The following is a 27,488-nucleotide window of genomic DNA, read 5'->3' as shown; positions in this document are numbered from 1 at the left end:
TTTTTATTTGGGGTACTGATGCTACGCTCACACCGGACGCAAAGTGAAATGTCATCTCCTCACTTTACTCACTGGACTTGTTTTCTGCATCTCTGAGCTTCGGTTAAAACCCAGATACAGGTACAATTGCGAGTAGGTGGACACACAACAGTGATTGTACAGGATATATCCCATCGTGGGCACATGTTAATGAGCATGGATCCGAGCCAAGCAAAGTTGAACAGTATTCACGAATGTAGCTTAAGGACGTAACGTGAATTAATAATCCTCTTCATCCTTGGATGTCTGCACACGCATTCCCTTTTTTATGACACTTGGCACATTGTTGGTGCGAAACGGAAGGACGACGGCTATCGAGCAATCAAGTGACATGGCGTCATTGGGTTCAGTCGGCGTCAATGGCTGGCAAGCCACTCTCGGGCCAGCACGCACGGCCAAACACAAGGTCAAGAGTGGGGTGCAGCGGCCGTGAAAAGAGCTCTTTATGGACCCTGCTGAGGGCCGCATTCCTGCGCAGCCCGCACACTTGCTCCTCTGACGTGACAGCTTTGACTTTGGGGTCAGAGGCGGAACAATTCGGCTTCCCAACATCTTCAACCGGTGCTCTGTGCTGGTCGCAAGAGGCGAGGTCGCTCGCCATTGGCTCTTCTGTAATAGCCAGAAGACTGTCACCTCTTTGTTCATGCTTACGTGCTTTCGGGCGGCCGTGACGTCGTCGAGCCTGTTGCAGTAAATGTTGAGTGCGCACTTTGAACACATTGACAGCTCAGTTAAAGGGCCAAAGTTAATCCGAACGAGTTCTCATGATGTCGCGATGACAATAGCAGAATCTTTCACACTGCTTGTAAAATCAGGCATCAGCGCCGCTGTAACATGAGGCACGAGTGTATGGTTGGACATCGAGTGCAAGTCTTTCTCTTTTTTAAACAAATTGTGAAAGTAACATGTACTAGACAGGATGACACTTTTATGGTTTGCAGTATCAAAACAACACCCAATTGGGCTAATTATCATCAACACAATACACTCATAAAAGTAATAACGATTACCGTAATAGTGATGGAATAAATACCTGAGTTCCTTACGGGAAGCTAGCATTCTGTGAGCCAGAAAAACAAACAATAAGGTAATTATTGGGCAGTCATTAGTGCATTTACATAGTTTGTTAATTGTCTTGGCTGCCTTGTGTGTGTGTGTTTTTAAGACGCTATCAATCAGTGTACCTGACACGATTTTTTTTTTTGCGTTGCTTCCTGGTTGCGCAACGCAGGCCCTCCCTCTCTCTTCCTTCCTTCCTTCCTTCCATCCATCCACCTCATTAGACTACACACCTTTCTTTTGACACAGCTGCTGCCTCGCCCTGCCTGTCAGACACAACTGTCCATCATATAGCTTACATTTCAGCCCATTAGCGCCGTATCAATGACAAGCCGCCAGCTAGCGCTTTTGCTAAGGCGCCGTCGGTCGGCTTCACAAAGCACTCTGATGCTGCGGAGATACTTATTAAAGCTCGGGTTTTGAAATGGGGATAAAAGAGTGTGTGTTTTTAACTAAGGTGTTTTGTCGCCAAAACTCAAGTGGGGCTCTCTGACTTTTTTCTTAACTGTGTTGAAAAGTTTTGGTTAACATGTTATTCACCCAACTGCGATGCGAGTGACATTTATTGAGGGGTTAATTTGACAACTTTTACGAAACTAAGGCACATTTTATGTTTGAAAAGGGTCATTGCACGGAATAAAAAGAAGACACTTTTGGAATTATTTCTTTTATATTGCATCTACAGTTTACAAGTATTATTGCAAATGCTCAAAATGAACATTGTTGATGTCATTTCAGGATTCCCTTCAAGATTGGGCAGCCCAAAAAGCAGATTGTCTCCAAAACTGTAAGTAGACACTTGGCATAAAGTCATCAAACAGATATTTGGACATTTCTGGACGTAGATGTATTTTGTTTATTTTCAGGTTGAAAGAGACTTTGAGAGGGAATATGACAAGCTCCAAAAGTAAGTCACCATTTAAGTTAAGATTCATTTATGAGTTCTTCCAATTGAAAAATAAAGACACTGGTTTTTTTTTGGGCGGGGGGGTACACTGTAATTGCTCCAAAGTTTCCATCAGCGTTTTTTTTTTTTTGTTGCCGTACGTTTCAAACAGTCGATTTTTGGAAAAAAAAAAATTTCAATGAAGGATCCACATTTAAATTGTGGACCAGTGTGCAATTGAATTTAAAAAGGTTTATTTAGCAAAATACTGTACAGTATAAAACCGTATGAAAGCCTTCAAAGATTTCAAACCAGAGATTTACCAAGACAGAAGTCTTAACCAGAAACTAGAAACAGAATCTGGATGGAAAAGTAAAACAGTAGGAGGACCCTTAATCGGTTAGGTGTGGTGGTGTCAATCGCCCTCACGTGTGAGTCAGCATGGCAGGCTTGGACTGGCATTTTGCTGCTCCACCCTAAAGATTCTTATCAATCCATCAAAAAAAAATCTGCCATGAAAAGCAGTGATTCTTGTTTAGTGTCTGGGCAATTAAAGATTTTCCTTTTCCTCATGACCTGTTGTATAGCAGGATTGTTTTCATAGTTAGAAAAAAATATATATTATGTGTGTGTGTGTGTATACATGTAAATTTTATATATATTTTATATTATATATTTTATATAAAAAATTTGAATAGTTGTTTTTTCCAAAATGTGATTTTTTTGTGAATATGGGAAAGTTACGTGGCGGTAAAACAGTGGGGCAGTGGGTCAAGGAGCAGCAGCTGTTCCATGAGGCCACCCTATTAGCACCTTTTGGAAAGTGCTTCAAACCTCACCTGGTGACTCTCCTCAGCCGCGCCCGCTTGCTCTCTGTCGGTGGTGAGAGCAGCAAATCTGCGGCAACGGCGCGTGCGAGATTGTCAAGTACGCCAAATATGTATTCATCAAGGTTTGGGAGAACACGTGGAGGCTTGTGTACACGGTGACATGGAGGAAGCTGATCTCCTCAGTGGATCACTGCAAAGCTAGGTGCTATGTCTTGAATTTCTATAGATAAAAAAATTCATTCCTATATTTGTGATAATGAGGGGTCATGTGCTGCCAATCTTTGCAGAGTGAGACATTCGGCAATGACCGGATCCTGATTAAATCATGTCACAAGTATTGCTAATAATGTCTGCTGTAGCGTTTTGCAAGAATGCCACAAAAAAAAAAAATTGTGACTATGAGAAAATGAAGCTTGCGATTGCGGCCCGCCAGACCCACTTGCATCTAATTGGTGAGAGTGATATAAGAAGTTAGTGTGCAGATTGTTCTGACAGAGCTGTGCTGTGAACAATACAGCGCCGCGTTGCATCATTCGCCGCGCTTGACATTTTTGGAACAAACCTCCATCTGGTCGCTGGCGATTCTCTGTGAAATCCTTGAAAACGTCAAGACGCTCCAAAGCGTGTTATGATAGGTATTAATTCATGAATCTTCACTAGCCCTGTAGTCCACATGTGTCAAACAGATGGCCTGCGGGACACATCTTGCCCACGCTGTCAGAAAAAAAACAAAAAAAAGTCCAGTCTGCTGCATGATGAGATTATTAATAATTATTAGTAGTGTTGCACGTGCTTCACAATGTGCTACAGAAAAATGATGGGAACTGTGGAGAGAGCGGGGGGGAAAAAAGCACTTGAAGAATGGAAACTGTCAAAATGTCAATATAAATGCAACAATTAATTCCGGTACTTAATATTGGGCAAAAACAATAGCACTTTAAAATATCCAAGTAAAGTCCCTGTACTCGGGAAATTTCCGAAAAGTCCGAGAATTTTTTGCGAATTGTCAATCGATCCAAAAATCAAATCATTGAGAGTCATGAAGGGAAAACGAATATAAATGTAGCCGCCCTCCTCTGACCTTCTAATATTTCAGAGTTTGAATTTCAACCCACACAGAAACCACAAGCAAACGCGTCCATTGTGTTTTGAGTGAAGCTAATACCGAATCGTGTCGGTAACTCATTATGTAACAGAATCGATGATTCCAACGCAGCACGGCGCTCGCTTATTAGGCTGCAAAACAAAAGTCAAATATGTTCTTGCCCTTCATCTACAATATTCCATCCATTTTGTAAACAAATCCCACACGTTTGATTTCCTTGTCCGGCTTTTGTCGCGCCCCCAAATTGTGCAAAGCTGATGCGGAAATGGAAGCCCATTTGCCTTTTCATCAAAGCAGACGTGACTGACGGTGGTCTCGGGGGAGATTGGAAAGCCCTCGATTGATATAATGAGCGCCGTGTGTTTTCAGCCTCCTTAGTCGGTCGGGTAATTGCCATTTTGAACAGCCATCAGTGGAATATGTACAGAGGAATGATGAAAGGCGTTAATAATGCTTTTTACAGCAAATATAGTTGATGTTAACCTGTTTGGTTAATGATCTAAAAGATGCCATAATAACTTTGTACGCAGTGAAACGTGTAATTTCTTCTCGTAGCACACTTTGTCCAACTCGATTCAGACTTGTATTGTTTACGATCAAACAGTTGAACTCTGGGTTTTGCCACCACTACTATTTTGTGTCTCTTGAAGCCATATTGACTGTTTACATCGCAGCAGATTGTTGCCGATAATCATTCTTCCTCTCGTCGCAGGCTGGAGGATCAGACAAAAAAGCTTCACAAGGACATGAAGAAGAGCACGGAGGCTGATTTAGGTTTGTTCCGCCGCCGCCACGATGCGGGCTCCCGCTTTTGGATGCCATCGATCGCTACTCGTTGATTGGCAGGTTTTTCAAGACTGCAAAGATCTTTGTCTTGTTTGTGTTCCTTTGCCAAGTGCGCCAGATCTTGAAACCACTCGGCGAATGAAATGAAAGAATGCAGAGCGCTGCCTTAATCTTTCTGAGGCTTTTTTAGGCGGTTACAATAAATGTGTGCATAGGCGCTTGTACTCTTAAATGTCTTTTTTTTTTTTGTAGGGGAATGGGGGGGGGGGGTGTCTCACACCTTGTTCTGTTTTGGTTTTATTTCCTTAATATACTTGTTTGCTATACAGAGGTTTTATGGTTTTCATGGGGTTTTCTTATTTTATTCATTGGTGAACGCAGAGATCAGTACTGGAGATTTTCGATACCAGTTTTTTGGGGGGGTTTTTTAGACCCATACCAGTGCCGATAATTTTTTTTTTTTTTTTGGAACATTGGATTTGAGTGAACAACTTCAAGTAATTGTAAACAAAGATTTTTTTTTTCTTCGACACGCATTGATTCACCAACATATCAAACAGCCACAGTGTAGTGCCACCTACTGGTGTGGAGGGCTTACTGTATGTCAGATTTGTTTAGCCTTAAGTATCACAGGCTGGTATCACGAGTTATAGCTTACCGATATTTTTACCGCTACCCGGCCTTCCCTCATTAGTACATTGATAGTCCAAAACCATTTTCCCCATAGGAAATAATGCAAATGTAAATAAAGCACTCTCGAGTCAAATTACTGGAAATGTTTGTGCACTTCAAGTGTGAAGACTCTCAGAGGGCTAATTCAAACAAGTAATCATCTCAATCGTCACTCGGCTCTTTTGACCCCCATTTCTGTCTGCGTCATTTGAGACGCCATCACAATAGTAGCCAGCGGCGTGTTACTTGTCAGCTGGTGAGAAAAGCAAGAACACCACACCGAGGTAATTAATTGCTTGAAAATGGGCCTCTGGAGACAAGTGTGAAAACAGACCGGTCGGTGGACTCTTCCACGTTTCGACGAAGGCCATTTTCACCACGGCCTTTCCTGTCATCTCGCGTTTCCCGCAACGCAGCTCATTAGTTCGGACACCGAAGCCATAATGCGCCGCGTCTATCAAAAATGTGACAAGATCCTCTCGTTTGTCTTCCTCAGCCATGTCGAAAGCGGCAGTGAAGATCTCGGCTGACCTTCTGAGTAACCCGCTGTGTGAGCAAGACCAGGCCTTTCTCGAGTCCATGACGGCTTTGGACACCGCCATGAAGACGATGGACTCCTTTAACCAGGAGAAGGTTAGAATCGTGCTCGATCATGCCCTCTTTTCTAGGCGAGGCGTTAACTCGACAGTATATTGAGAAGAAAAAAAAGTGCACTTTGCAATCGGTTGTAGTTGTTTCCAGTCGTGCTGCGACAGACACAACAATAGAGACAACGTGTAGTGAGAAAAGTGGCCCAATCTGAGAGGAAGTAGCTGATGATAATAAAGGTCATTTTAGCTCGCTTTATTCCAAAATACTCTTGTCTTTTTCGCAACAACATTTCTTCTTCCTTGTCGTAGTGTTGGTGAGCTTTTGAAAAGAATCATAGCCACGGGTACTTGCGGTGTGAATCATAGTTGCATAATGTGTGTATCCTCAAGGCACAAGACTGACAAAATGTGCAACGCTGGAGATTGACATCAGACCTTTTCTATTTAATCTGGAACTTTGTGCGTCATTGGGAAGATCGTGTTGCATTTTGCTTTTGTTGTTGTCCAATTAGCTTTTGAATCATTTGTCTCGAAATAGAATAAAACCATTTTCCAGGTAATCACTTTTGCCGTGAAATCACGCAAGTCAAACTCGTGAGGACTTGATCAAATAGTGTGGACTTGACCCGCCAAATCTTTTTGGATGTCCTTATAAAGTGACAGGACTGTTCCACCATTTCATACGCAAATGAACAAAACGCTTGTGCGGTTGTTTCTTAATTCTCGAATTACAAAAACTGAAGCAATATCTCCCGTCGGAAATCATGTCAAAACAATTCATTTGTTCCGGACACGTACAAATCATAACACTGGGATACATTTTAGAATAATGATACTTTTACATCGAAAATAATGTCAAATAAATAAGTTAAGCTGTACAGTTGAGTCCGATTCTATTTTCCCTTCCACTCCCTCCGTTCCGTCAATATCTACACACAATCAAGTTGTCTCGTTATCTCCGTAGCAGCCGTGTTCATGTCAGTGGGCACAATGAGCAAGTGGAAAAGGTTGTTGATACTCAACAGAGTGCAGTGCTTTGTTAGCTCTTGACTCAGTCAGACGCCGATCCCAGTACAGCCCCTCCCCCTCCCCTGATGATGGACAACCTTCAGCTAGAGAGGAACTGACAGCCCGTCACACTTGAAAATCCACCACGCCTCCCCGTCTCACTAAATAAACTTCCTAACCTTCATTGCGTGTTGACTTTGTGTAAAGTGGCTCAACATGAGCTCAAGGCAAGGAAGACACGGCGGCGAGCACTTTTTCCGCCGCGCGTTTGCTAGGTGTTCCACACATCCGCGCCAGCTGACTGCCGACTCTGACGGCACCCACAGCCAAACCCTGGCGAGAGCGAGAGAGAGAGAGAGAGCAGAAAAAAAAAAACAGACACAAAAGCAAGCCACCCTTGGCTGGGCTCGGCGCTGAGACGAGATGTTGCGCCGCGGGGCCCGCGAGTGAGCGAGAGCAGCCAGCCAGCGCATGAAACGCCGAGCGATAATGAAGGCAGCAGTGGCCCAGGTCTGCGTGTTTATTTCTGGGGCTGAGGAGGGCGCGCAGCCCCGCCGGCGCACCGCTGCCGAAGCTGAGCCCCTGCGTAGATGGCGGCGGCGGCGCGCTAGAGCACGCTGCGTTTGGAGGGATATTGATTTCCTCTGCGATATTTTTGGGAGGCCTGTGTGCCGGGCTGGCCTCTGCTCCGTGACTCACTGACGGAGACTGCAGCTTGAGCGCCGGCCTCGGGCTCCGCGAGGCCCTCCGAGGAATAGCTCCGCCCCTCCTCTCCGCCGCGGTAAGGGGCAGAGGGTAGAGGGCACCGGCATGCTTAAGCAAATCCGCCGCTGCTCTTCTTTTCCCTCCTCGCCGCATGCTAACACCTTTGAAAAGCGGCAAGGAGGGAGGGGGGGGGGGGCTGAATATGTAAAGCAAAAGAGCATGTGAATTCCCATACACTTGTTTGTTTTTGCTTTTTTTACCCCCTCCAACCACAATCAAGCAGTTTGCACTTGGAAATGGGCCTCGGCGTTACAACGCCTTCTCGTATCTGGTCGGGGCATTTTTCACATCGCGCAGCTGCGACCTCGCTTCCATTTGTTAGATTGCCGTATCGGCCGAGCTTCTTCCGAGAGCGGGCAAGCGCTTCTTCATCATCGTCATCATCGGACGTCGCTGACGCTTCACTTGTCTGTGTTTTCAGTTGTCCTTCCGTCTTCTGTGCATTTACCTTTCTCGAACTACTCTGCCATGTTTTGCCGATGTGAGCTCCAACTATCATTTGGAGAAACTTTAGGAGTTGTTTGCTAACTTCTTCTAAGGCTGGAGGCCTTGAAATGAAATGTTCATTTAAATCCATTTAACACGGATGCACACCCCGGCACCCTTTCCACACACACACACACATGCAACCCTCCCTTTTTTCCTGCCTGTTAATTCTGTCAACCAGAAAGTAAATGTACCCCCCCCCCCCAAAAAAAAAAAGATAAACTGTTATTGTTTCAAATGTTTTTGTTTGCAAAGAACTTTCATCTTGTGTGGCGGCCCACCTTCCACAGGATTTGAAATCAGAGGGGCTTTGCTTTCATGTCCGTCCCCTGACAGTTGCATCCTTTTGTATATCAAGCGCGATGAATATTCACGGCTTTCACCTCAGGGTTTGCATGCAATAAAATGATCAGCAAAGTTTTTTTTTCTTCCTTTCGACAAGCTCCCTTCGACTCCCCTCCCCCCACACACTTATTCCCCCTTTTTTCCTGAATGCTCTGTTTAAAATGTATTTTGTCATTTGTACAGCGACATTATTGCTAATGAGTGAGAATTTTAGCAGGGATATAGTTTGAGTGTAACTCACTTTGACAATTTGTAACTTCACCACCTCTTGATGCTGATGTGTTTTTGTCTTTTATTAAACCATAGGTCAACCAGATCCAGAAGACTGTTATCGACCCTCTAAAAAAGTAAGTCATATTTTTTTTTTCCAACTTGGTGCTTGTCAGACGGCTCGTTAATTTATGTTTACCAATTTAAAAAATCTCCACAGGGCTGAAAAGGCTCCATCAGCCCAAAGCTATATCAGACTCATAAAATAGTATCGGTGCTGTAGTATCGGAGCATTTCTTTTTTCAAGTCATGTGAGTTCATTTGCACTGTATTTATCAACCATCCCTCATTTTTAAATACTCATTTGAAAAAATCTATCATTTAGCAGCATCTTTCACCAATGCAAACAATACCTTTTTTTATTTTTTTTAAATGTATTTCTTAAGCGCTACTTTACAGAATGATAAGACCGAAAGAGCTGCAGTGTGTATTGTAAAAGAGAACAAGGGCTGCGGCGGACGTGTGTCTGGAAGACAGTTTATACGGTTCTTATTCATGAAGGTCGCCCCCATCTGAGCAGACAGCAGCGAGTGCTATTCCATTCCTTCAGCCGCTTTCTTTTTTTCATAAACACGCACATGTATGCGCACACGCACACACAGGCATGCAAAGCAGAGGTACTTAAGGGAGTGGTTGGATGCTCCCACTCATCTTCCGGAGGGCTTGTTAAGGTTTTGCTTCCTCCCGTGGCTCCTCCCAGGACTTTAAGCGTACGCTGCCGAAGAGGCCTCGCGCACACTTTTACTCCCCCCCCCCCCCCCCCCCCCCCCCACAGAAGCGTTTAGTTGAAACATTCGCCAGCACATGAAACAAATAAACGCAACAGTGTACACACAAATCCTTTTTCGAAGACACGTGTGTCTGTGTTGGTTTCTTTTCTCCCGCTTTGCTCCGGTGGCGGAGAAATGACAGGATGGAATGGTTCTAATTTCCTCTTCCTGGTGGGCGGCAGGCGGACGTGTGGGCCGGCTCAGAATATGGCAAAGGGCCCAGCTTCCCGGGCCCAGAGCAGTGAATGGCTTGAGAAGTGTCACAAGACGGTGCTCCCTCTCAAGCATACTTAAGCATCCGAAGCTGTGAAGTTGGCCATTTCGGCAGTCCCGAACTTTTAATGTCCTCCCTCCCTCCATTCATCAACCTTGCCCGCCGTTTTACAAACACGAGTTACAATGCGATATATTCATTTATCCAAGATTCCAGCTTGTCTAAAAGCTACTCAATGTTCCTTTCCTTTTTGAGCTTCCATTAAGATTCCATTAGTCCCTCACTAATGAATATTTCCCCATTGTTTGCTTAGCTCCAAAATACTATAAGTGATTTTTGCATTTGTGGCAAAAGTTAATGGAAAGCCTCCAACGACAAATGTGTGCTAACTGTTTAAAAACGTCGCCATCCGCTCACCTTAATACTTGAAAATACGTCGTAAACGCTCGCACGCGCTTTCTTTCCTCTGCCGTCTGGGCCTCTGTCTTTTCTATCTTGTCGCCCAGATGTGCACTTAATCCACTCGGCGGGGTCCCTGAATGACATCACGGTGTTTGTTTGAGGGGATGGGATGGGATGGGAGTGCGTGGGCACCAAGGCATTTGTGTTATCTGGGCCTCCTAACCTTAGCCTTTGTACACGCTGTGCTAAGTCAAGATTTGTGCCTCGGCTGCCATTTGACAAGAACGAGTGACACGCTTGTTCACTTTATAAAATATCCGCATCTCTCGCCGTTGACATTTCACTGAGCTGACGTCTCGCGGGCGATGACTGTTCAACCTCAAGTTTGGGTTTAAATTTAGAAGAATTTTGTTGTTGTTGCTTTCCAAATGTTGAGGTTGTGCCGGAACAGTGTTTTTTTTTTTTTTAGACCTAAGGGTGTTTGCTGTTGCTTTCTTTCCAAACTAGCAGCATGTGTGAGTTTTGATCAACAAAGCATAAGGCAAGTTGCAGCAGATCAAACTCCCACTCACGTTCGTCACACTCGTGCACGCTCAAGAGGCCAACTGCTCCCGAAGCAGGTGGAAGCCGTTTTGCATGCACAACAGCGCATTTAACGCAACGTCCCCCTCTCTCTCTCACTCTTCTTCACTTTTAGAGGTTAGCGCATAAACAATTCCGGCCTTCTTGTGGTCCGCTGTGTCTTTTTTGCGAGTTATGCGATGGCGCGGCGGGACGGGACGGCCAGCTTCCGAATGCGAGGGTGCTCAGGCCAGACTTTGGCTTGGCTCGCCGGTCCGACCGGCCCGCTTGTGGACTGGCACTCCTTCATAAACACGCGATCTCAGCCAGATGCTATTTCCATCCCGTCTGTTTGCCACACCCTGACCTGTCACATGGACAGCGGTGTGCGCGCGCCGAGCCGACGCGGACAGCCGACCGGTGTCAGCTCACCTTTCAAAATGCCGTGCTCGTAAGGAAAAGTTTCGACACCCCCGTTTCTATATCGCTGAGTCACACAGAGCCGTTGAAAGTAGCAGCGAGACGTCAGCATCCAAGGGAGAGAGCACTCGAAACTCTTTTCAACATGCTGACGAATGAACGGCAACAAGAGGCACCGCGGTGTGTCATGACAAAATTGCCCTTTGCTGACAGGTGTAGTGCGCACGTGACAATACGCTGAGCCTTTGCGTGGTCCGGGATCAGTTTTCCTCGCTGTGTCATAAATCGCCCGTTGGAGGCGAGCCGTCGTGCCTGGAGGGCGGTTACATAATGCTGCAAGCGCAGATAGTAGACTTGAGGATCAAGCTCTGCCATGAACTGGGTCAAAGTGGTTGTTTATAAATAGTGTCGAAGCGTGGGCCGCCGGGCCGGGCCGGTCCGGGCCGGTCGTGATGTCACTCCAAAAGGCCACTCCTTGCTCCGCTTCCTGTCGGAAAACAATCCCCGCTTGTCTGAAAGCCAGCCTCGGCGCGCGTCACTTTTCTCGCTCGCCCTCCCGTAAGATGCGTAAACGAGATAGTCTTGTCGTTTGGCAATGGCGGGTCGGTCGCTGGTGGTTCCGCACATCAGGCAGGGGCGAGGGAAACGTCCATCGTGAAGCCCACACGGCTAATAACGCCACGGGCAGCACGTTGTGATCTCTGAGTGAGAGCTCTGCTGCTAAAATGCTTTAAATGAGTCATTCCAAAAAGTAAATACAAAAAAAAAATATTAGTTGTACGTTTTGATCAATGACTCACCTCTCTGTGAATCACGTTGTGCCCTATTTACCGTCATTTTTATACTCCTACTCTAATCTAGTAGCTTGAGAATAATGATTCTTTTCTCTCTATCATTTTTTACATAGGATTCAATATGAAACTGTTATTAGCATATTTACAGACAATAAAAAGCACTTTTTTCATTGTTTGGTTTGTCCAACTTATACACCGCTGTGGCTTCAAAGCTCAGACTTGGACCCAAAATTGTGTTGAGGGCAGCAAAAGAGTTTTGGTTGGATCTGAAACTTGGGCTTTAACTACGGCAACGTTTTTCTTTTTAGTTCTACTTTACTAGAATCCCGTGTCGCATTGTAGCCAAAGGTCACAACGTACTTGGTTATTGTGCCTTTGGGTGCTGTAAATCGTAAACGCTTGCTTGTGCTGGATCGCGCATGCTAAACTATCGAGCTAGCTGGGAAGACGTTTGGCGGGTTAGTTGCCATGACTACTTGTTTTTCTTCTTTGGCAAATACTTTTGGTGCATTACTGCCATGTTCTGAAATGGATTGAGCGTGACAATATTCACTAATGTATCATTTAAATACCATTTTGAGGCCTTCGGGTTTTGTAAAGTAAATTTCCTCAAAAATGCGACTTATAGTCCAGTGCAACTCTGTTTTTTTTTTTTTTTATTGATGGATTTCTTTGACCGCTGCGATATACTCTGGAGTGACTTAATTATTCTCCAGAAATGAACATCACATTTGTCATCATTCATGTTTCTATCTTATGTTGCAAATACAATAAATCCTTCTTACTCAATGATATTTCTGTCCAACGTGTGAGCATCTCCCATTCAAACACGGCACCAAAAGCAGTGCAACAAGTCCCGCGATGAAGCTCCCGTCCGTCTCTGTTGCCAAGTTACAGTTGAGTCTTCTCCTATTTTTAGTGCCCGAGACCAAAACTCTCGTAGTAAGAAATTACTTTCATTAGAAAGGATGATAATTGTCTCCAAATGAAGACTGTCATGCCTTTTTGAACTACAATAATGAGATAATCGAGGAAGCCTAATGCAGAGCTGTCCTCCGGGGTTTGTCAAGTACCTCGACAAGGAATGTTATTTATTCATAATGACTTTTATTAACGTTGTTTGTAATAGAAAGTCCTCATCTACGCTTTTTATGGAGCAGTCATTTTTTTTTTGCAATTGACTGCAAATGCATTTTGCCAGGTACGGCGCCGTCTTCCCGAGCCTCAACATGTCTGTGAAACGTCGCGAGCAGACGCTGCAGGACTACAAGCGCCTGCAGTCCAAAGTGGAGAAGTACGAAGAGAAAGAGAAAACCGGGCCCGTCATGGTCAAACTGCACCAGGTACGCTGAGCCAGCCGGCCGTCCGCTCGATGGCGCCCCCTGCCGGCGGACCAGACAAACGCTGACTGGATATGAACAAAAATAGTTGCGCACGTGCGTGTACAGTGCGTGCGCGCTCTTTCACCCACGCGAGCTAGCGAGCTCTCAAGTTTTCAAAAAGCCACTGCTGCACATCTACAGGCACGTAATTGAGAATTGGAGACACACACATACACTCACATGAGGCCATTACCGAAGCGCGCACATTCACAGATAGCGTTGCCTAAGCTATTGCCGCTAACACATCCTCACATGGAGATCCACCCACACACGTCGAGAAAAGCACCGTCAGGGGAACAAAGACTTGAAGAGGCGCCCCTGCACGCCTGCCCTTTGAATCCCCATGCACTTCAAGAGACCATCCCGACAAAAAAAGAAATTCACGCCGATGCCATTTCGTTTTCAAATCAACTCGCCGAGGACACCACACCGTCCTAACGCGAAATAAAAAAACAATATGCTCCATTTTAAATGGACCGTCTCTTTGTAGCAAGTCTCACCCTCTCGCATATTCATCGTGCGTTAGGTGTCTACGGTCGACCCACTAATATACACACACGCACACACACACACACACACACACACAGCTCTGTGGTGCTAGAGTCCACTCACAGCCAAGTCTGCCCACATTACCCACTCCTCCTCACTGTGGTCGTGATTACAGCCTTTTTTGCAGCTCTTCTCCGTGGGAATTAGGCAAATATCGTTCCCGACCAAAAAGCCGACGCCAGTGTGGCGACTGGTGAAAATGAACTATATTTTCCATAACGCCGTTGTTTGACACTCAATTGGGAGTGGCAATAAACAGTTTCAAGATTCTTATTGGAAGAATTGTTCTGATGTTAACCGATGAAAGTCTTCACACAACAGCCACGTGTGGTATTGCCAATGACGTCGTCGTCTCTCTCGCCGTTCCCGCAGGCCAGAGAGGAGCTGCGACCCGTCAAGGAGGACTTTGAGGCCAAGAACAAGCAGCTGCTGGACGAGATGCCCAAGTTCTACCACAGCCGCATCGACTACTTCCAGCCCAGCTTCGAGGCTCTCATCCGGGCGCAGGTTGGTTACTCCTCAATCACGGCCGGCCGGCCGGCCCCTCTGTTAAGTAAGCCTGCGTGGACGCCTGGTGACGCGTCCCCCCCCCCGCGACCAGTGGCGCTGGTCTCATGAAGGCCTCATCTGTCTGGCTCCGGCGCGGCCCCAAACCTGACGTTTCTCTTTTAGCAGATGCCCTCCCGACTCCGGAGCCACCGTGTCATTTCCTCCGCGGCACGCTCCTGATTAGCAAATGAGATTAGCTCAAACTGCGCTTTGAACTTGCAGGACGACGAGGACAATCGAATCTTTCAATTTGCTCCATTCCCCTAAAAGTTGCGAAATGAAAGGATGGAAGACGAGTGAGGCGGTCACTCTGGAGGAAATGTAATTGAGCATTTGAGTCTGCTGAATGAGCGCTTATACACACACACACACACACACAGCAGGCAGGCACACGTGGGTGGGCGGCAGAGCTCCCTCGGTTTGGTCCTCCACTCCCTTCTCCTCCGTTGCTCTGCCGCTCCCAGCAGCGGCATCAGCGCACAGGCACAATAGCCGCCTTTGTTTGCTGCCACGAGTGGCGGCCAACGACACTTGTTGGGACGTGCGGGTCCACCTGTACACGCAATCGGCATATTTTGCATTCTCCTTCCTGCAGCATGCGGGTTCAGTTAAAAAACAAAAAACTATTAATAGAGGTGATTTATTGTCCTCCTCCCTCGGGATTGTCTTTGTTTCCTGAAACATGGATTATGAGCACATGCTGTGAATTTACAGTCCGGAGGTTAAAATATGAGGCGCAGTTAAATTGTTCACCATATTATATTAGGGCTGCAGCTATCAAATATTTTCCATTGAAAATTCCATCAAACAATTGAGTATTTGGATCAAATAAAACATACATAAATTTGTTACGTATGCATGTTATATTTTTAGAGCGTCCAATTTTCTCTCAATTTAAACTGCGTTGCACCACACTTTTTCTTCTAAAAAAAAAAAAAATGTGGTAAATCGGACTTTGGGAAGCAATATTTGGTGGCTAAAACGCAGAGGTGTGCATTCCCAAGGTTCACGTGAAATACATCTGAAGAGTGCTTTGTTTCTCTCCGGCCGGGCAGGTGGTGTATTTCACGGAAATGTACAAGGTCTTCAGCGAGCTGACGGATCAGATCGACCGGGCGGGCCTGACTGACGAGCAGCGGCAGAGGGAGAGCGAGGCCAAGCTCAACGAGCTGCGCGCTCTCTCCATCGTGGCCGACGACTGAGACGCCGCTGCTGTGGCCTTCACCGGTTAGTGCTTCCTTCCTTCCTTCCTTCCTTCCTTCCCATGACTTGTTTTATCAGATGCCACATTAACAAAGCCATCAGCCAAACACTACTGCCGCTTTCTTCAAACAGCGGCCGACCCGACCCGCTCGTATAGGCCGTGCCCGGCCGGATTAGTCACGTAATTTGAGGGCGCTAAACTCATCTGAAGTCTGTCGCCAACTAAAACAGCAGCAACGAACAAAAGTAAAGTTGTTCGGATAAATTTGTTGAAAAGCAAAGGTAAATTTCAGATTCAAATATCCGAATCAAGTATTTTAGTTTGGGATATTTGATTGAACATTCAGTTCTTTCATGAAAGAACAAAAGCAAATGTTTTCTTTGAAGTGAAATCTGCTTGCTTTAATTTGGATGATGGTGATCAAATGCATTTTCCTCAACTCTATTAAAGTGGCCTTCTATTTGATACATTTTTCCTTCATCCTTATAAATTCCCATTAAAAGTTGGTCATTTTGAAAATGTTCTAAATTTTGCGATCTATGGAGTCCATAAAATGTATCATATGTGTCGAGAGACATCGTCTGGCCTTTTGAATCTGGTTAGGGGCTGCTGTTTTGGTTAGCAACAGGAAACTGTCATTCAGATGAATACGGGCGTCGTCTGTGTAATTATTTTCTTATTTCTGATCATGAAGTCATAGATTGTTATTGTTCTCACATGGACTGTCGTGTGGTCATTGCTACCCAAAACAGCAGCACCTCAGTCATCACTTCATGATGTTGTAATGATGCTTTTATTTTACACTCCGAATCACTTGATATCAATCGTAGCTCTGTCTAGATAATTTCGTTCAATAATATTCCAGAAATGTGTTTTTACATGCAAGATATTTGCAATTTGGCACTATAGGATGTGAGATTATTTTTGTCATGGCTTGCAGGCACAATCTGTTATTCTAGACACTTTAAGCTTTTAGACTTTTTTTTTTTTGTTTTTTAAACATCCGACATGATCTTATGTCCCCACGTGTTGACATCATCTTTGTGGCGCATGAAGCAGTGAAATGCAATTTGTTACATGAGCAAGTGGACAGACAGTAGACTAAGTTTCAGCCACAGTGCTAAGATCAAGCCAAGTGCTCCCTCTAGCGGGGGGGAAAGGACTCGTTCCAAAAGCGCTAAAAGGGTTCAGAGGTCACAGATGCTCATTAGGTGCGCTTACCTTAACTTAGTGTCATGCAGGCAGTTTGCCTTGTCTTTTATCTATTTTAACTGAAGCTAACTACTGATGAATGAAGGGGACTTTATACTAAATGAAGGCTTTAATTTTTTTAACTGTTAGGGCCACACTGAAAAGAAAGCAAAATACTAACATGTCAGAATTACAAGTTGAAATATTACACCTCATCAGTAACATGTCAGAATTACAAGTTGAAATATTACACCTTATCAGAAAATTAAACGTGTTATTACAATATTAGTTTAAACTGTACTGCTTTTCCCCCCCCCTCATCTTTATTGTTGTGATAGAGCAGCTTTCCATGCAAAAATAACTACACTCTCAAGTTTACCTATAATTTTTTTGTTATAAAATCCTAACTTGAAAACGTGATTTGAATGTCAGTCAAAGATCAGGTCAGGTACTAATTATGTCAGTACTTCACAATACTTTGTTTTTGTGTGTAAATCTTCATTTTCCTCAGCATTGTCAAAAAATACTTTACTCAAGTAACACTACTACTTTTTTCTTGTATTCTTCTTTTTTATTTTTCAATGTGACGTTAATACTCCTTCTAAACAATGTCGTTTTTTTTTAATTTATTTTGACAAATACTTTTAGCCTCAAGGGTTTTATTTGTTTGTAAACTTGATATGTTCCGTAATTGTCCAATAGCATTTTTTGCATACATTAAGAAAATAAATGATCAATGAGATGTGACTTTTCTCTCTCTTCCTGTCCCTTTACTGCAATATACTCACCAATGTTCTTTAAATATAAAAAACAAAACAGGTTAGAAATCTTTATTTTCTGTTTATTAAGTCAGTAATGGCCACTCATTCGGCGCAAAAGCGTATTTACAACACATACAATATTACCTACCGCTGGATTTTCAACGAATCACATTAGATTTACAAAACCAATTTAAGATGTAAGCTGAACAAAGGAGGAAGACATGTTACAAGTGAGACATCTCAAATAACGCCACATGTTATAAAAACGTTTTTTTTGTACAACACCAGCAGGCGAACAACGTTTTTGATCCCGTTAGATAACAATGTACACGTGAAATGTTGGACGGACGTGTATCAACTAGTGAAGTCAAACGTGTTTCTATTAAGGCACTTACTCGATGTTGCCATTTTGTCACACGACCGTCTTGCCGTACATATTGGCTATCTGCTCCTGGAACCGCCGGCGGATGTCGGCGCGTCGGCTCTTGAGCGTGGGTGTGAGGAGGCCGTTTGCCACGCTGAACGTCTCGGGGTGCAAGTGGACGTCTTTCACCTGGAACGAAACATAAGGCCAAATCCGTACAGTGGCGCCTTGATAACATTTCCTTCCTAGTCTGCTAGCTTAATGCTAACTCAAAATACCGTAATTTTCGGACTATAAGTCGCGGTTTTTTTTCATAGTTTGGGTGGGGGGGCGACTTATACTCAGGAGCGACTTATATACATATATATGGTTTTTTTCACTTTTTTGGGCATTTTATGGCTGGTGCGACTTATACTCCGGTGCGACTTATAGTCCGAAAATTACGGTACAAACCAAAATAGGCAGGCTAACGAAACTAGCGTCGATGATGCTTGAAAGCAGGTGATTTGTTCCTCACCTGTTCAAATGATTTGAGGCCGGCCTCCTTTCCAATCACTCTCATGTCCTCCAACACCGCCTTCTTCACGTCCTGAGAGAAATACGGACATGGATATTTTCGCAAAAAGTCTGATCAAATGTGCACGATGGTTCATCTATGACTTACAGGAGTTTGACAAAGTTCTTCGTACGAGTCCGCAAATCCTCGCTCCTTAGCCCAGGTTACAAAAACCTCACGGTCAGGGACAACAATCCCAACCAGGTAAGACTGAGCACAAGGAACGATCATTGCAATTAACACCTTTGGATTTTGTCTTAAGTTAGCAGACGAGCAGCAAACCTGTAAACTGTCTCCGTGCACAAAGACCTGCAGCACAGGTGTGCAGCGCGTGTACACGTTTTCAATTTTCTCCGGAGCGATGTACTCTCCCTGCGACAGCTTGAAGATGTGCTTCTTCCTGTCAATGATGCGCAGCGTCCCGTTCTAAAAGGGCAAGAACACGTTTGGAATGACCAAATCAAAAAGATGAAACAAAATTTGAGATTTGACGCATACTGGAAGCCACTGGCCCACGTCGCCACTGTGCAGCCAGCCGTCACTGTCCAAAGCTTCTGCCGTCCTTTCGGGGTCCTTCAAGTAGCCTCGGAACACGCTGGGGCCACGGATACAGATCTGACAACATTAGAAAAGTACGTAAGTCCTGAGGCACAATTGGCAAGCGGCGCCGTTTTTCAACATGTCCATACAACCCTGTTCAAATGTTTGAGATTTTAAATATGCAACCAAGATAACTTGTTTCAAAACCTTTTTCAAACGCACTTATTTTATATTGATAGTGTTTTTATTTCTCAAAATAGGTCAACGTGAAGACGAAAACAAGCTCTGAAATGATTTTTCTTTACAAAAACTTTGAATATAAACGACTTACCTCGCCCTCTCCGTTCTTTGCAAAGTAGTTCATGTCAGGGATGTCCACCAGCTTGACCGTAGCACATGGCAGAGGAGCACCAACGTGTCCTGACAAATGCGGTGCCAACCAAAATTCATTCCACAAAAAAAAAAAATACAGGATATATACTATTCGTATGTATCCTTTCAAATGATTTTTTACAGATTTCTGCAAGATTTGATCATTGATTGTGAACATGATGTTGTGTATGACCACCCGTTATTTACAGCGCGTTTGAAAAAACAATGAACACTTTTGAAAAATAAAAAAAAAATTTAAAAAAAACAACCTGCTATGAAAAACTAAAAAAGGAACGATTATATCAAACAAAATTCTAAGTGAACTAAAAACGGACTATTAACACCCTTGTAATGCAAGACGTGTTTGTTTGGCAGCCCAACCTGCGGTCCAGTCACCCGGCATGGAGAAAGTGCATCCCGCCGTGCATTCTGTTTGGCCGTAGCCTTCAAAAATGAGACATCCCATGGTGGCTCGAAGGAAGGAGAGCACCGTGGGGCAAATGGGCGCCGAGGCGGTCAGGGCGAAGCGCAGGTTTCCTCCAAAGTTGGCCTGGAACACAAGCAAGTCGTGCATGATTTTTATTATTATTATTTTTTTTTTCTAACCAACAATAAGCAGAGCAAAATCCCACTTGGACAGCAAGCCAGACCATATTTTTTCCATCGACCTCCGGCGAGCCAAAATGTTGGGTTGCCAGCGTGCGCGCGTCTCCAATACACTCCCACGGGCGCAATATGCTGCGCTTGCTTTTGGCACCGCTCGCTGGAAGAGCTCTGCATCACCGACTAACTTCTCATACAACATGGTGGACTCGCTGCAAGCTGCTTCGCGCTCCCTCCCTCCCCTCCCCTCGGAACACATTTTATCAGGAAAATGTCAGCTTAAAGGCTGCGGAGAAACCGTTGTTTGCTTTGTTTGGGACCGTAAAGGAACCGGTGCGGATTTTTAGTGCTGAACTAGCAAAGTTTGGATGCTAGCTTAGCATCTACGTGGTATATGGTACAAAGTCAACTACAAAAGGCCGCTGGCTCCACAGACCTGAATCCGGTTGAAGACCAGTTTGTCCCAAAGACTGTTGTTGCGTACGACGCCGCTGCTTAGCTCGGCCTGCTTCCTCCTGACGGCGTAGTGAAGCAAAGCTCGCCTCAGCGGGGATGTCACCGAGCCCAGAATCTGAACAGGGTTATGGTTAGGGACTTAGAAAACCAAAAAGGGCAATCTGGCGGAAGACGGACGCCGTCTGTAAAGCAGACCTTGTCGTAGATGCGGTTCAGCACTCGGGGCACGACGGGGAAGAAGGTGGGCTTGAGTGTTTTGATGTCGTCCATCAGGAGGGAAATGTCCCCTTGGTAAAAGCCCACTCGAGCTCCGTGGCAGAACATGGACACCTGACGTGGGATTAGCCTTTGTTTAGACATCAGAGCAGTATTGATTACCGTAACTTCCCGAGTATATAGAAGACACCCCCTAATCGAAGGATCGAGAAACAATGGTTACATTAGCTGAGTCAACCATATGCGAATAACTAATAACGGGTGCGATACAAACGACTGTTGGCGATGCTAGCGGGCTAATGCGGCTAACTGAGCCACGACTTTCTATCTATCGATCTAAAAGATACACACTGAATGATTTCTCTCACGGCTTCATAGCGCAACGTCCCAGAATTTTAAAAGCGAAGCGAATGACTAAATGGAGCTTTTGCCGCTCGGTGGCTTCAAGACCCAATTTATTGATCACTAGTCCTGCGATGAGCCCACCTGGATCATCCTCTCAAACATGTGTGCCAACGGCAGGTAGGAGATGGAAACGTCTTCTTGTCGGATGACAAAGGAACCCTGGCAGAGGGGAAAATAATGAGAAATGTTTCAGTTCTCCAGGGAGACATGAAACCTCAGAGGCAATCAAACATCTTGTCTGTTTTTTTCCCCTCCAGCATTTAGATGGCAGACTATCTATCAAGAGGCAATTAGTTTAAGCAGCTCGCAACCACAGGGCCAATCAAACACTCAGTTAATCATAGCATTACACACAGCGGGGAGGAAATAGACAAGCGACAAAGCAGACATGAAGATGCTGTGGGATGGAAGACAGACCTCCAGGATCTTAATGACAGAGGAAGTGTTTGAGGCGATGTTGCCGTGGGTGATCATGGCTCCCTTAGGCTTGCCTGCACATGAACAAACAAACAAAGACATTAGGGGCGCCTTTTGGGAGTTGTACGGCGGGGCTCGTAAAAGACCCCGACTGTGGGCAGGCAACGTTGCCGGGATGGGAGTTGGGGATGATTAGGCGCTACTACCTGTGGTGCCACTGGTGAAGCAAACCACGGCCAGATCCTGAGGCTGGGGGGGCTGCGAGGAAATCAAAAGAATATCAATGCGGACCACCACCTCCACTAACTTTTATTTGTCATCGACATGCTTTTGCTTGGAGATTTGACAAAAATGGAATTCACGTCAACCATTCCTTAGGTTATGGTACCCACATACAGTGGACCCTTCATATTCTCTGTTTGACATTCACCTATTCACAGATTTTTCTTTTTTTTATTCATGGAACTGAAAACTTACCAAAGGCTCTTTGAGATTCTGCCTTCCCAGATCCTACAACAAGCACAAAACGGATGAAGCTCCATACGGTGATGAATGCAAGAAAACAAAGGTCTGCTCACCATGAGCTGTGTCAGTTTGAGAACCTCCACCTGGCAAGCCCTCGCCCTCTCGGCGAAAGCCTCGCTGAAGTCGTCGAAGAAAACCAGACAGCAGAGTTTGGGTGTGACGCCTTTCTCCTTATTCTCCAATAGGGAGGCGGCTTTCTCCTCACGGTCGCATACCAGCAGGGAGATCTCCGCTAAATTTCACCGCCGCACAACAAACAACCGTGAGTTCTATCCATCTACAGGATCTATTAAAAGTGGATTTTTATTATTCTGATCTTGTTTCCATTGCTACAGTTCAGGATGCCTTACCCAGCTGAAGAATATGGACCATGGCCTCCAGCCCCAGTGTCTCATACAAAGGAACAAGCGCCATAGAGTAAGTATAGCAGGCCAGCTCTGTAATGATCCACTGCCACCGACAGAGGGAGACAAAGACACACTTTTACACTCACGTCATTCTCCCTCAGTCAGATAACGTTTTCCAAGTGAAGACAAATGTCAGCCAAAGCAAACAAAGACACTCGGGGAAATTATAATCATGGTTTTGGAGTTAATCTCACGGTTGGAATAGAGCAAATAATAGTTTTGCCCTTTTTAGTCGGTGAAAATGCTCTTGCCTGTCGGGTACAATAGAAATGATGATTGCAGCAGACCACTTGAATGAGTAATAGCTGTCTAGGGACACACAGAGGATGCCTGCAGTATCTTCTCCTCTCATATTGATTTATAAAAGTTTTACCTAGTACTTTTGAAGGACACACAGAAATTGCTCAAAGTAACTCCCTGGACATGATTGGTGGTGAAGCTTGGTAGATATCAAGTATCTCTATATTAGTCAATCACTAACGAAATCAGTCAAATCATGTGACAAATACCATAAATGTAAAATGCGATAATACTGATTTTAAAAAAAATCACCAGCAAGTGTTTATTATAAAACTACACCACATGGATGCGCAGTGACATAAATTGGTCTAGTTCTACAAGACAGTATTTATCCATTTTTTAGTCCGACCACATGATGACATCAGGCTCGATGACATTGCTGGAATAATTTGGGGGAAATGTGCTCAGCATAAACAGCAGCTACAATGCAAACATCTTGTACCTCTGGTCTGTTCTGTGCAAATATCCCAATGAATTGTTCTGGGTTGGGCTTGCAGCCTTTAGCCAGGAGACCAGAACCCAGCACCCGTGCTTGTTCGGCCACCTGAAGGGTCCAAAGACAAATGGAAGCGACGACGAGAATTTGCGGCTCAGGATACAAACAAATGTGTCCGTACCTCAGTGTAGGATAACCACTGGTAGGGTTGGCCTGACTCCCTGAAGCCAAGACATGGTGCATTACCTAAAACGGCCACGAGGGAAATTGACTGACTTGACAATGTTATAAAATGATGATTGAAGTTGATTGTAATATTCAAAGTCCCACCTGCGATCCTCAGGCCTCTCTGGAACATGTCGTACGCCGTCCTGGTGTCGTCGTGGTAGAATTCCAGCAACGAATCATCTTGAAGAAGAGCTGAGCGCCTGCAGCCGGGATCCCCCTGCAGCAAAGGATCACGTCGGTAAGTTCCCAAAGCTCCGCTGGGCAGAAGGCCGCTCACGCACATTGACAGCCACCGATTGGGCCTGAAGGTCGCAGGGAGGGCGCATGGGCTGCGGACGGGTCAGCAGCCAGTATGTGGTGAGGGAGGCCAGGGCTCCTAATCCCAGCAGGGACAGCGAGTGCAGGGACAGCAGATGCCAGTCTCCAGCCTGATCCGACTGAGGAAATTTCACTTCCAAGCTGGATCCAAGCGACTGTAACCACTCCTGAAAATGCATCACTGATTGATAGAGAGAAAAGTAGATTTAGTTCATCAACATCACATTCCAACTCAGTTTCCAATGATTTTGGATTTATTTTTCCAGCCAGGAAGGAAAAAAAGGGAAGAGCGACTCTTGCTGGGACATACACTTGGCACGGCGCATCTACTCAAAGTGGAAGTAATGAAACCAGGCCCTCCCCCCTCAGCCATGCCGTGCCGCTTTACTATCGGGAGGGGGTCCTCTTGAACATTTGGTCGCCAGATAGGGGGGAGGGGGTGTGACCCCTCCTCCACCCCCTTTCTCCGTGTCACTTTATATTGTTTTTTTTTAGTTGGGACTCTTTCCTCAAAAACGGCTCTCCCAGCACTTCAGGTGTCTTTAGCTTCTAAGCGAACACAGACTTCTTTCCACGACCTTTCACCCACTTTCTTTTTCTTGTAGGCGAGGGAAAGCTTTACAACTAACTGTGGCCACACTCAGCTTGGCTGGCTCCCTTTGCATGCCCGTCACCAAGTTACCACACAATTTACAGGCGAACGTTCTCACTGCCAGCTGGCTGGTCGGCCATTTTACAACATTTTAATTCATCTTTCGTTTTGTGTTCTATGACAATGGACAGTAGCAAGCAAACCGACCAAAAAGAAAACTAGACTTGCTTATTCCACCAGAAAATAATTTTTTTTACATTCTTTGGTCATCAGCAGAAGAACACCAAAAAAGTGAACAAGAACATGACAGTTCACTGCGATGATCGCATTCACTCCCCCATCCCCCTATCTCGGCACGACTCCCCCCCCCCCCCCCCTCTGCTCAGTCCCATTCATAAAGACAATTGTCAAGCCCCAGACAGGCACCATTGTCTCACAGCTTTGACGCCCTAGAAAACATCAGACTAAAAGAAACGAAAATAGTCAAGCAACTCCACTTCCCTACCCTAACCCTGTCGAGCTGAAATTGAATTAATATTATTAATGAGCAGAAAAAAAAAACTGCATGGCCAAGATGTGACTTTACAATTAGTTATATTGATGATTTAAATAGAATGACGTTTTGTATCATCTGCATCATAATCTAACAAAATCTGATACCAAAATTGCATCGAAGATGATGTCATGTAACACATGATGTCATATAACGTGCATACATGTATATGTTGTATTTTGTTGTCACTCCAATTTGGAAATTTACAATTTTGACCCCAGACTTGATGTTGTATCAAATCTTGGCATGTTGTCAGGATATTGCGTAAATTGGGATTTGCAGTTGAGTCACGTTGCTTCGCTTGATTGACGATGGAGAGCGAAAATGAACGAGGAATTTGTCATTCCCAACTTTGTTACATTGAGCAGAGGCGACAAAGTACCGTAATTTTCGGACTATAAGTCGCACCGGAGTATAAGTCGCACCAGCCATAAAATGCCCAAAAAAGTGAAAAAACCCCATATATATGTATGTAAGTCGCTCCTGAGTATAAGTCGCCCCCCCACCCAAACTATGAAAAAAAACCGCGACTTATAGTCCGAAAATTACGGTAGTTGAGAGTGAAAAAACAGCTGCTGATTGCGGATGAGTCCATTTGAAAAAGAAATTGCACATCAACAAGTGCCACAGAATACATGTGTGGTCCACCTAGGAAGTTCCCATAAAGCTCTTGTGTCAATTACAACTGCGTGTATTAGTTGATCATACAAAAAAAGCAAAGCCACACAAAATAAGACAAGCACAGGAACCCAAAGTTCCACGAGCAAAAACTCCTAAAGCTTTATCAAATAACCCAAAAGTGAAATGGCTTCCTTCTACTAATTATCCAGTGTTACCTTTTATCCGATGACATCCTGCTTGAGTGACACAATAAAAGCAAAGAATGCAGCTTCTCAGGTAGACGTGTGTGAGCCTGAGGCATCCTGCAGGTTTGTGCACATCCAATCCTGACCTGAGCACGGATATCGTATACGAAATCATGTTTACCATCTGATACCTTCACGATGACAGTGGAATAACAATACTGATCGTATTGAAGGAAAGATTATGTCATCAATTTGATCTTCACCGATACAATATCTTTGAAAGTGTCAACCTGCTGGTAATAGAAACCCCCTTTTTTTATTTTTATAGAGTATCATAATACAGAAGAGGCCTTTCTTTATTCTGTACTTCAATACAGTTTAAGAAGTTCAACTTTTTCTAAGTCCAGCAGAGAAAATAAATGTCGGCTTGACGTGAATACTGAAGCTAAATAGTAGCTGACTGACAATGAGAGCAATCCTCGGAAATTCCTCCCCCTGACCCAGAAAACTACAGGAGGCGACACTGGGAGGGGCGTGGGGGCTTTCAATGGGGAAGAGGACTCGTGGCGTAGTGTGGCCGAGGGGAGATGAGTTTGCCGTTTTTAGGTAGGGGGCAAATGAAGTTGTTTGTCAAACAGGTTGTCAAGACTGCTATGGCGGATGGACGTCAATGTCTTGGGGACATGCATTGGTAGAGTTGGTCGGAGTGATGGGACAAGTCGCGGAAGGATCAATCGTGGTTGATGAATTGGAAATAAAAAATAGCACAGGCTCTAGGACACAGCCCTGAGGGACACCAACATTTATTCATCGCAGCGGTTTTAGGGATAGGTCATTGCTATTGTAAATTGCTGCAGGTGTTGCAATTTCATTTTCAACATACAAATCTCTGGGAATGTTAGTTTTGTTTGTACACTCTATTGTTTATTTGCTGTTTTGTTGATTATTACAACTAATCCTATATTCGTAGAGAGTCAAGTGTACGGTATTTTTTACATTCATTCTCTATCGCAGAGTTGCCTTTCGGCCTTTTTGTCATAGATGAACGAAAGGTCTTTAAAAAATATCTATCACTGGTTGAATTGAACTTTTATGTATAAAGTATCAGTGATATCATTTACTACACTGTTGCGTCCACTTGTACTGCTCGCGGTCAGTTAAAATAAAAATGGTAGTCTAATTAAAACCATCTCTGTGTGTTCTACACAAATTCTAACCACAGTAATTGACAAATTGTTCAACATTCCGCCAGTGGCAGTGCCAATCAAAATGGCAGCAGGCGATTTGGAATGGGTGCAGGTGTACCTAATGTAGTGGCCGCGGAAAGTGCGTGGCGAAAAGTTGAAAGCGAAGAGTATTCGTGCAACCAACCAACCAACTAAAAGCAAAAAAGATGGATTTAAACATTAAAAAAAACTTGCAAACACAAAAGGGAAAGTTCGTTCATCTTCCAGTGACGTTGCAACCGCAGCGGACCACGGAGTGCAAAAAGCCCAAACTTTCCCGGATATTTGTGAAGAAATGAAATCTTATTTGGTCAAATGCAGAAGAAAGGATACTATGCAAAAAAGAACCAAAGTAAATCACCTGTTCTTGCCGAGCTCCGCGCTTGATGGCTTGGCGCTCCAAAACGATTGACCGTTCATCCATCTGAATCTGCTCACTCCTAAAGGCAGTGCAGATCATCAACTGTTTCCTGTCACAACTTTTCAAACCAAAAGCTTTTTAACTCGCAGTAGGAAAATCTCATTTTCGA

At 44.7% G+C, this 27,488-nt stretch overlaps 2 protein-coding genes across 3 annotated transcripts in view; one reads left to right on the top strand and one right to left on the bottom strand.

Moving 5' to 3' along the window:
- bin3 (bridging integrator 3) overlaps positions 1 to 17,619 on the top strand; it is an 18,610-nt gene extending 991 nt beyond the window's left edge. Inside the window, exons 2-9 of the mRNA XM_037258585.1 lie at positions 1,837 to 1,885; positions 1,965 to 2,005; positions 4,632 to 4,693; positions 5,874 to 6,010; positions 8,878 to 8,918; positions 13,204 to 13,345; positions 14,306 to 14,440; positions 15,538 to 17,619. Of these exons, the coding sequence (XP_037114480.1) occupies positions 1,837 to 1,885; positions 1,965 to 2,005; positions 4,632 to 4,693; positions 5,874 to 6,010; positions 8,878 to 8,918; positions 13,204 to 13,345; positions 14,306 to 14,440; positions 15,538 to 15,684 (754 nt within the window). The 3' untranslated portion in view covers positions 15,685 to 17,619. The remainder of the gene's footprint in view (positions 1 to 1,836; positions 1,886 to 1,964; positions 2,006 to 4,631; positions 4,694 to 5,873; positions 6,011 to 8,877; positions 8,919 to 13,203; positions 13,346 to 14,305; positions 14,441 to 15,537) is intronic.
- On the bottom strand, positions 16,678 to 27,421 carry acsl2 (acyl-CoA synthetase long chain family member 2). Of its 2 annotated transcripts, none has more exons than XM_037258576.1 (21): positions 27,320 to 27,421; positions 23,745 to 23,962; positions 23,566 to 23,680; positions 23,417 to 23,481; positions 23,242 to 23,343; positions 22,443 to 22,542; positions 22,146 to 22,324; positions 22,045 to 22,077; positions 21,774 to 21,825; positions 21,568 to 21,641; positions 21,232 to 21,309; positions 20,725 to 20,859; positions 20,510 to 20,644; positions 19,852 to 20,020; positions 19,430 to 19,518; positions 19,057 to 19,173; positions 18,841 to 18,984; positions 18,667 to 18,768; positions 18,520 to 18,591; positions 17,131 to 18,191; positions 16,678 to 17,088 (listed from the first exon to the last, which is right to left on the bottom strand). In XM_037258576.1, exons 2-20 carry the CDS (start codon positions 23,958 to 23,960, stop codon positions 18,051 to 18,053), a joined length of 2,118 nt encoding a protein of 705 aa, XP_037114471.1. In that variant the 5' UTR covers positions 23,961 to 23,962; positions 27,320 to 27,421; the 3' UTR covers positions 16,678 to 17,088; positions 17,131 to 18,050. The 2 variants fall into 2 exon arrangements, with proteins under 2 accessions (XP_037114471.1, XP_037114470.1); XM_037258575.1 differs by having other exon boundaries at positions 23,745 to 23,948.
- Between the last annotated feature and the right edge of the window lie 67 nt (positions 27,422 to 27,488).

Source organism: Syngnathus acus, chromosome 9, assembly GCF_901709675.1.
Source record: "Syngnathus acus chromosome 9, fSynAcu1.2, whole genome shotgun sequence".
Classification (NCBI taxonomy): Eukaryota; Metazoa; Chordata; class Actinopteri; order Syngnathiformes; family Syngnathidae; genus Syngnathus; species Syngnathus acus.
This window is presented reverse-complemented; position numbering and strand designations above follow the sequence as displayed.

What these genes read in the sequence shown, in the direction of transcription:
- acsl2 (XM_037258575.1), bottom strand. Translation starts at nt 27,418, where the DNA reads ATGATCTGCACTGCCTTTAGGAGTGAGCAGATTCAGATGGATGAACGG. An exon ending in GCCGGGTGACTGGACCGCAG is followed by an intron (nt 19,519 to 19,851) that starts GTTGGGCTGCCA and finishes CGCATTTGTCAG; the next exon opens with GACACGTTGGTGCTCCTCTG. An exon ending in GCCTCAAATCATTTGAACAG is followed by an intron (nt 18,192 to 18,519) that starts GTGAGGAACAAA and finishes GTTTCGTTCCAG; the next exon opens with GTGAAAGACGTCCACTTGCA.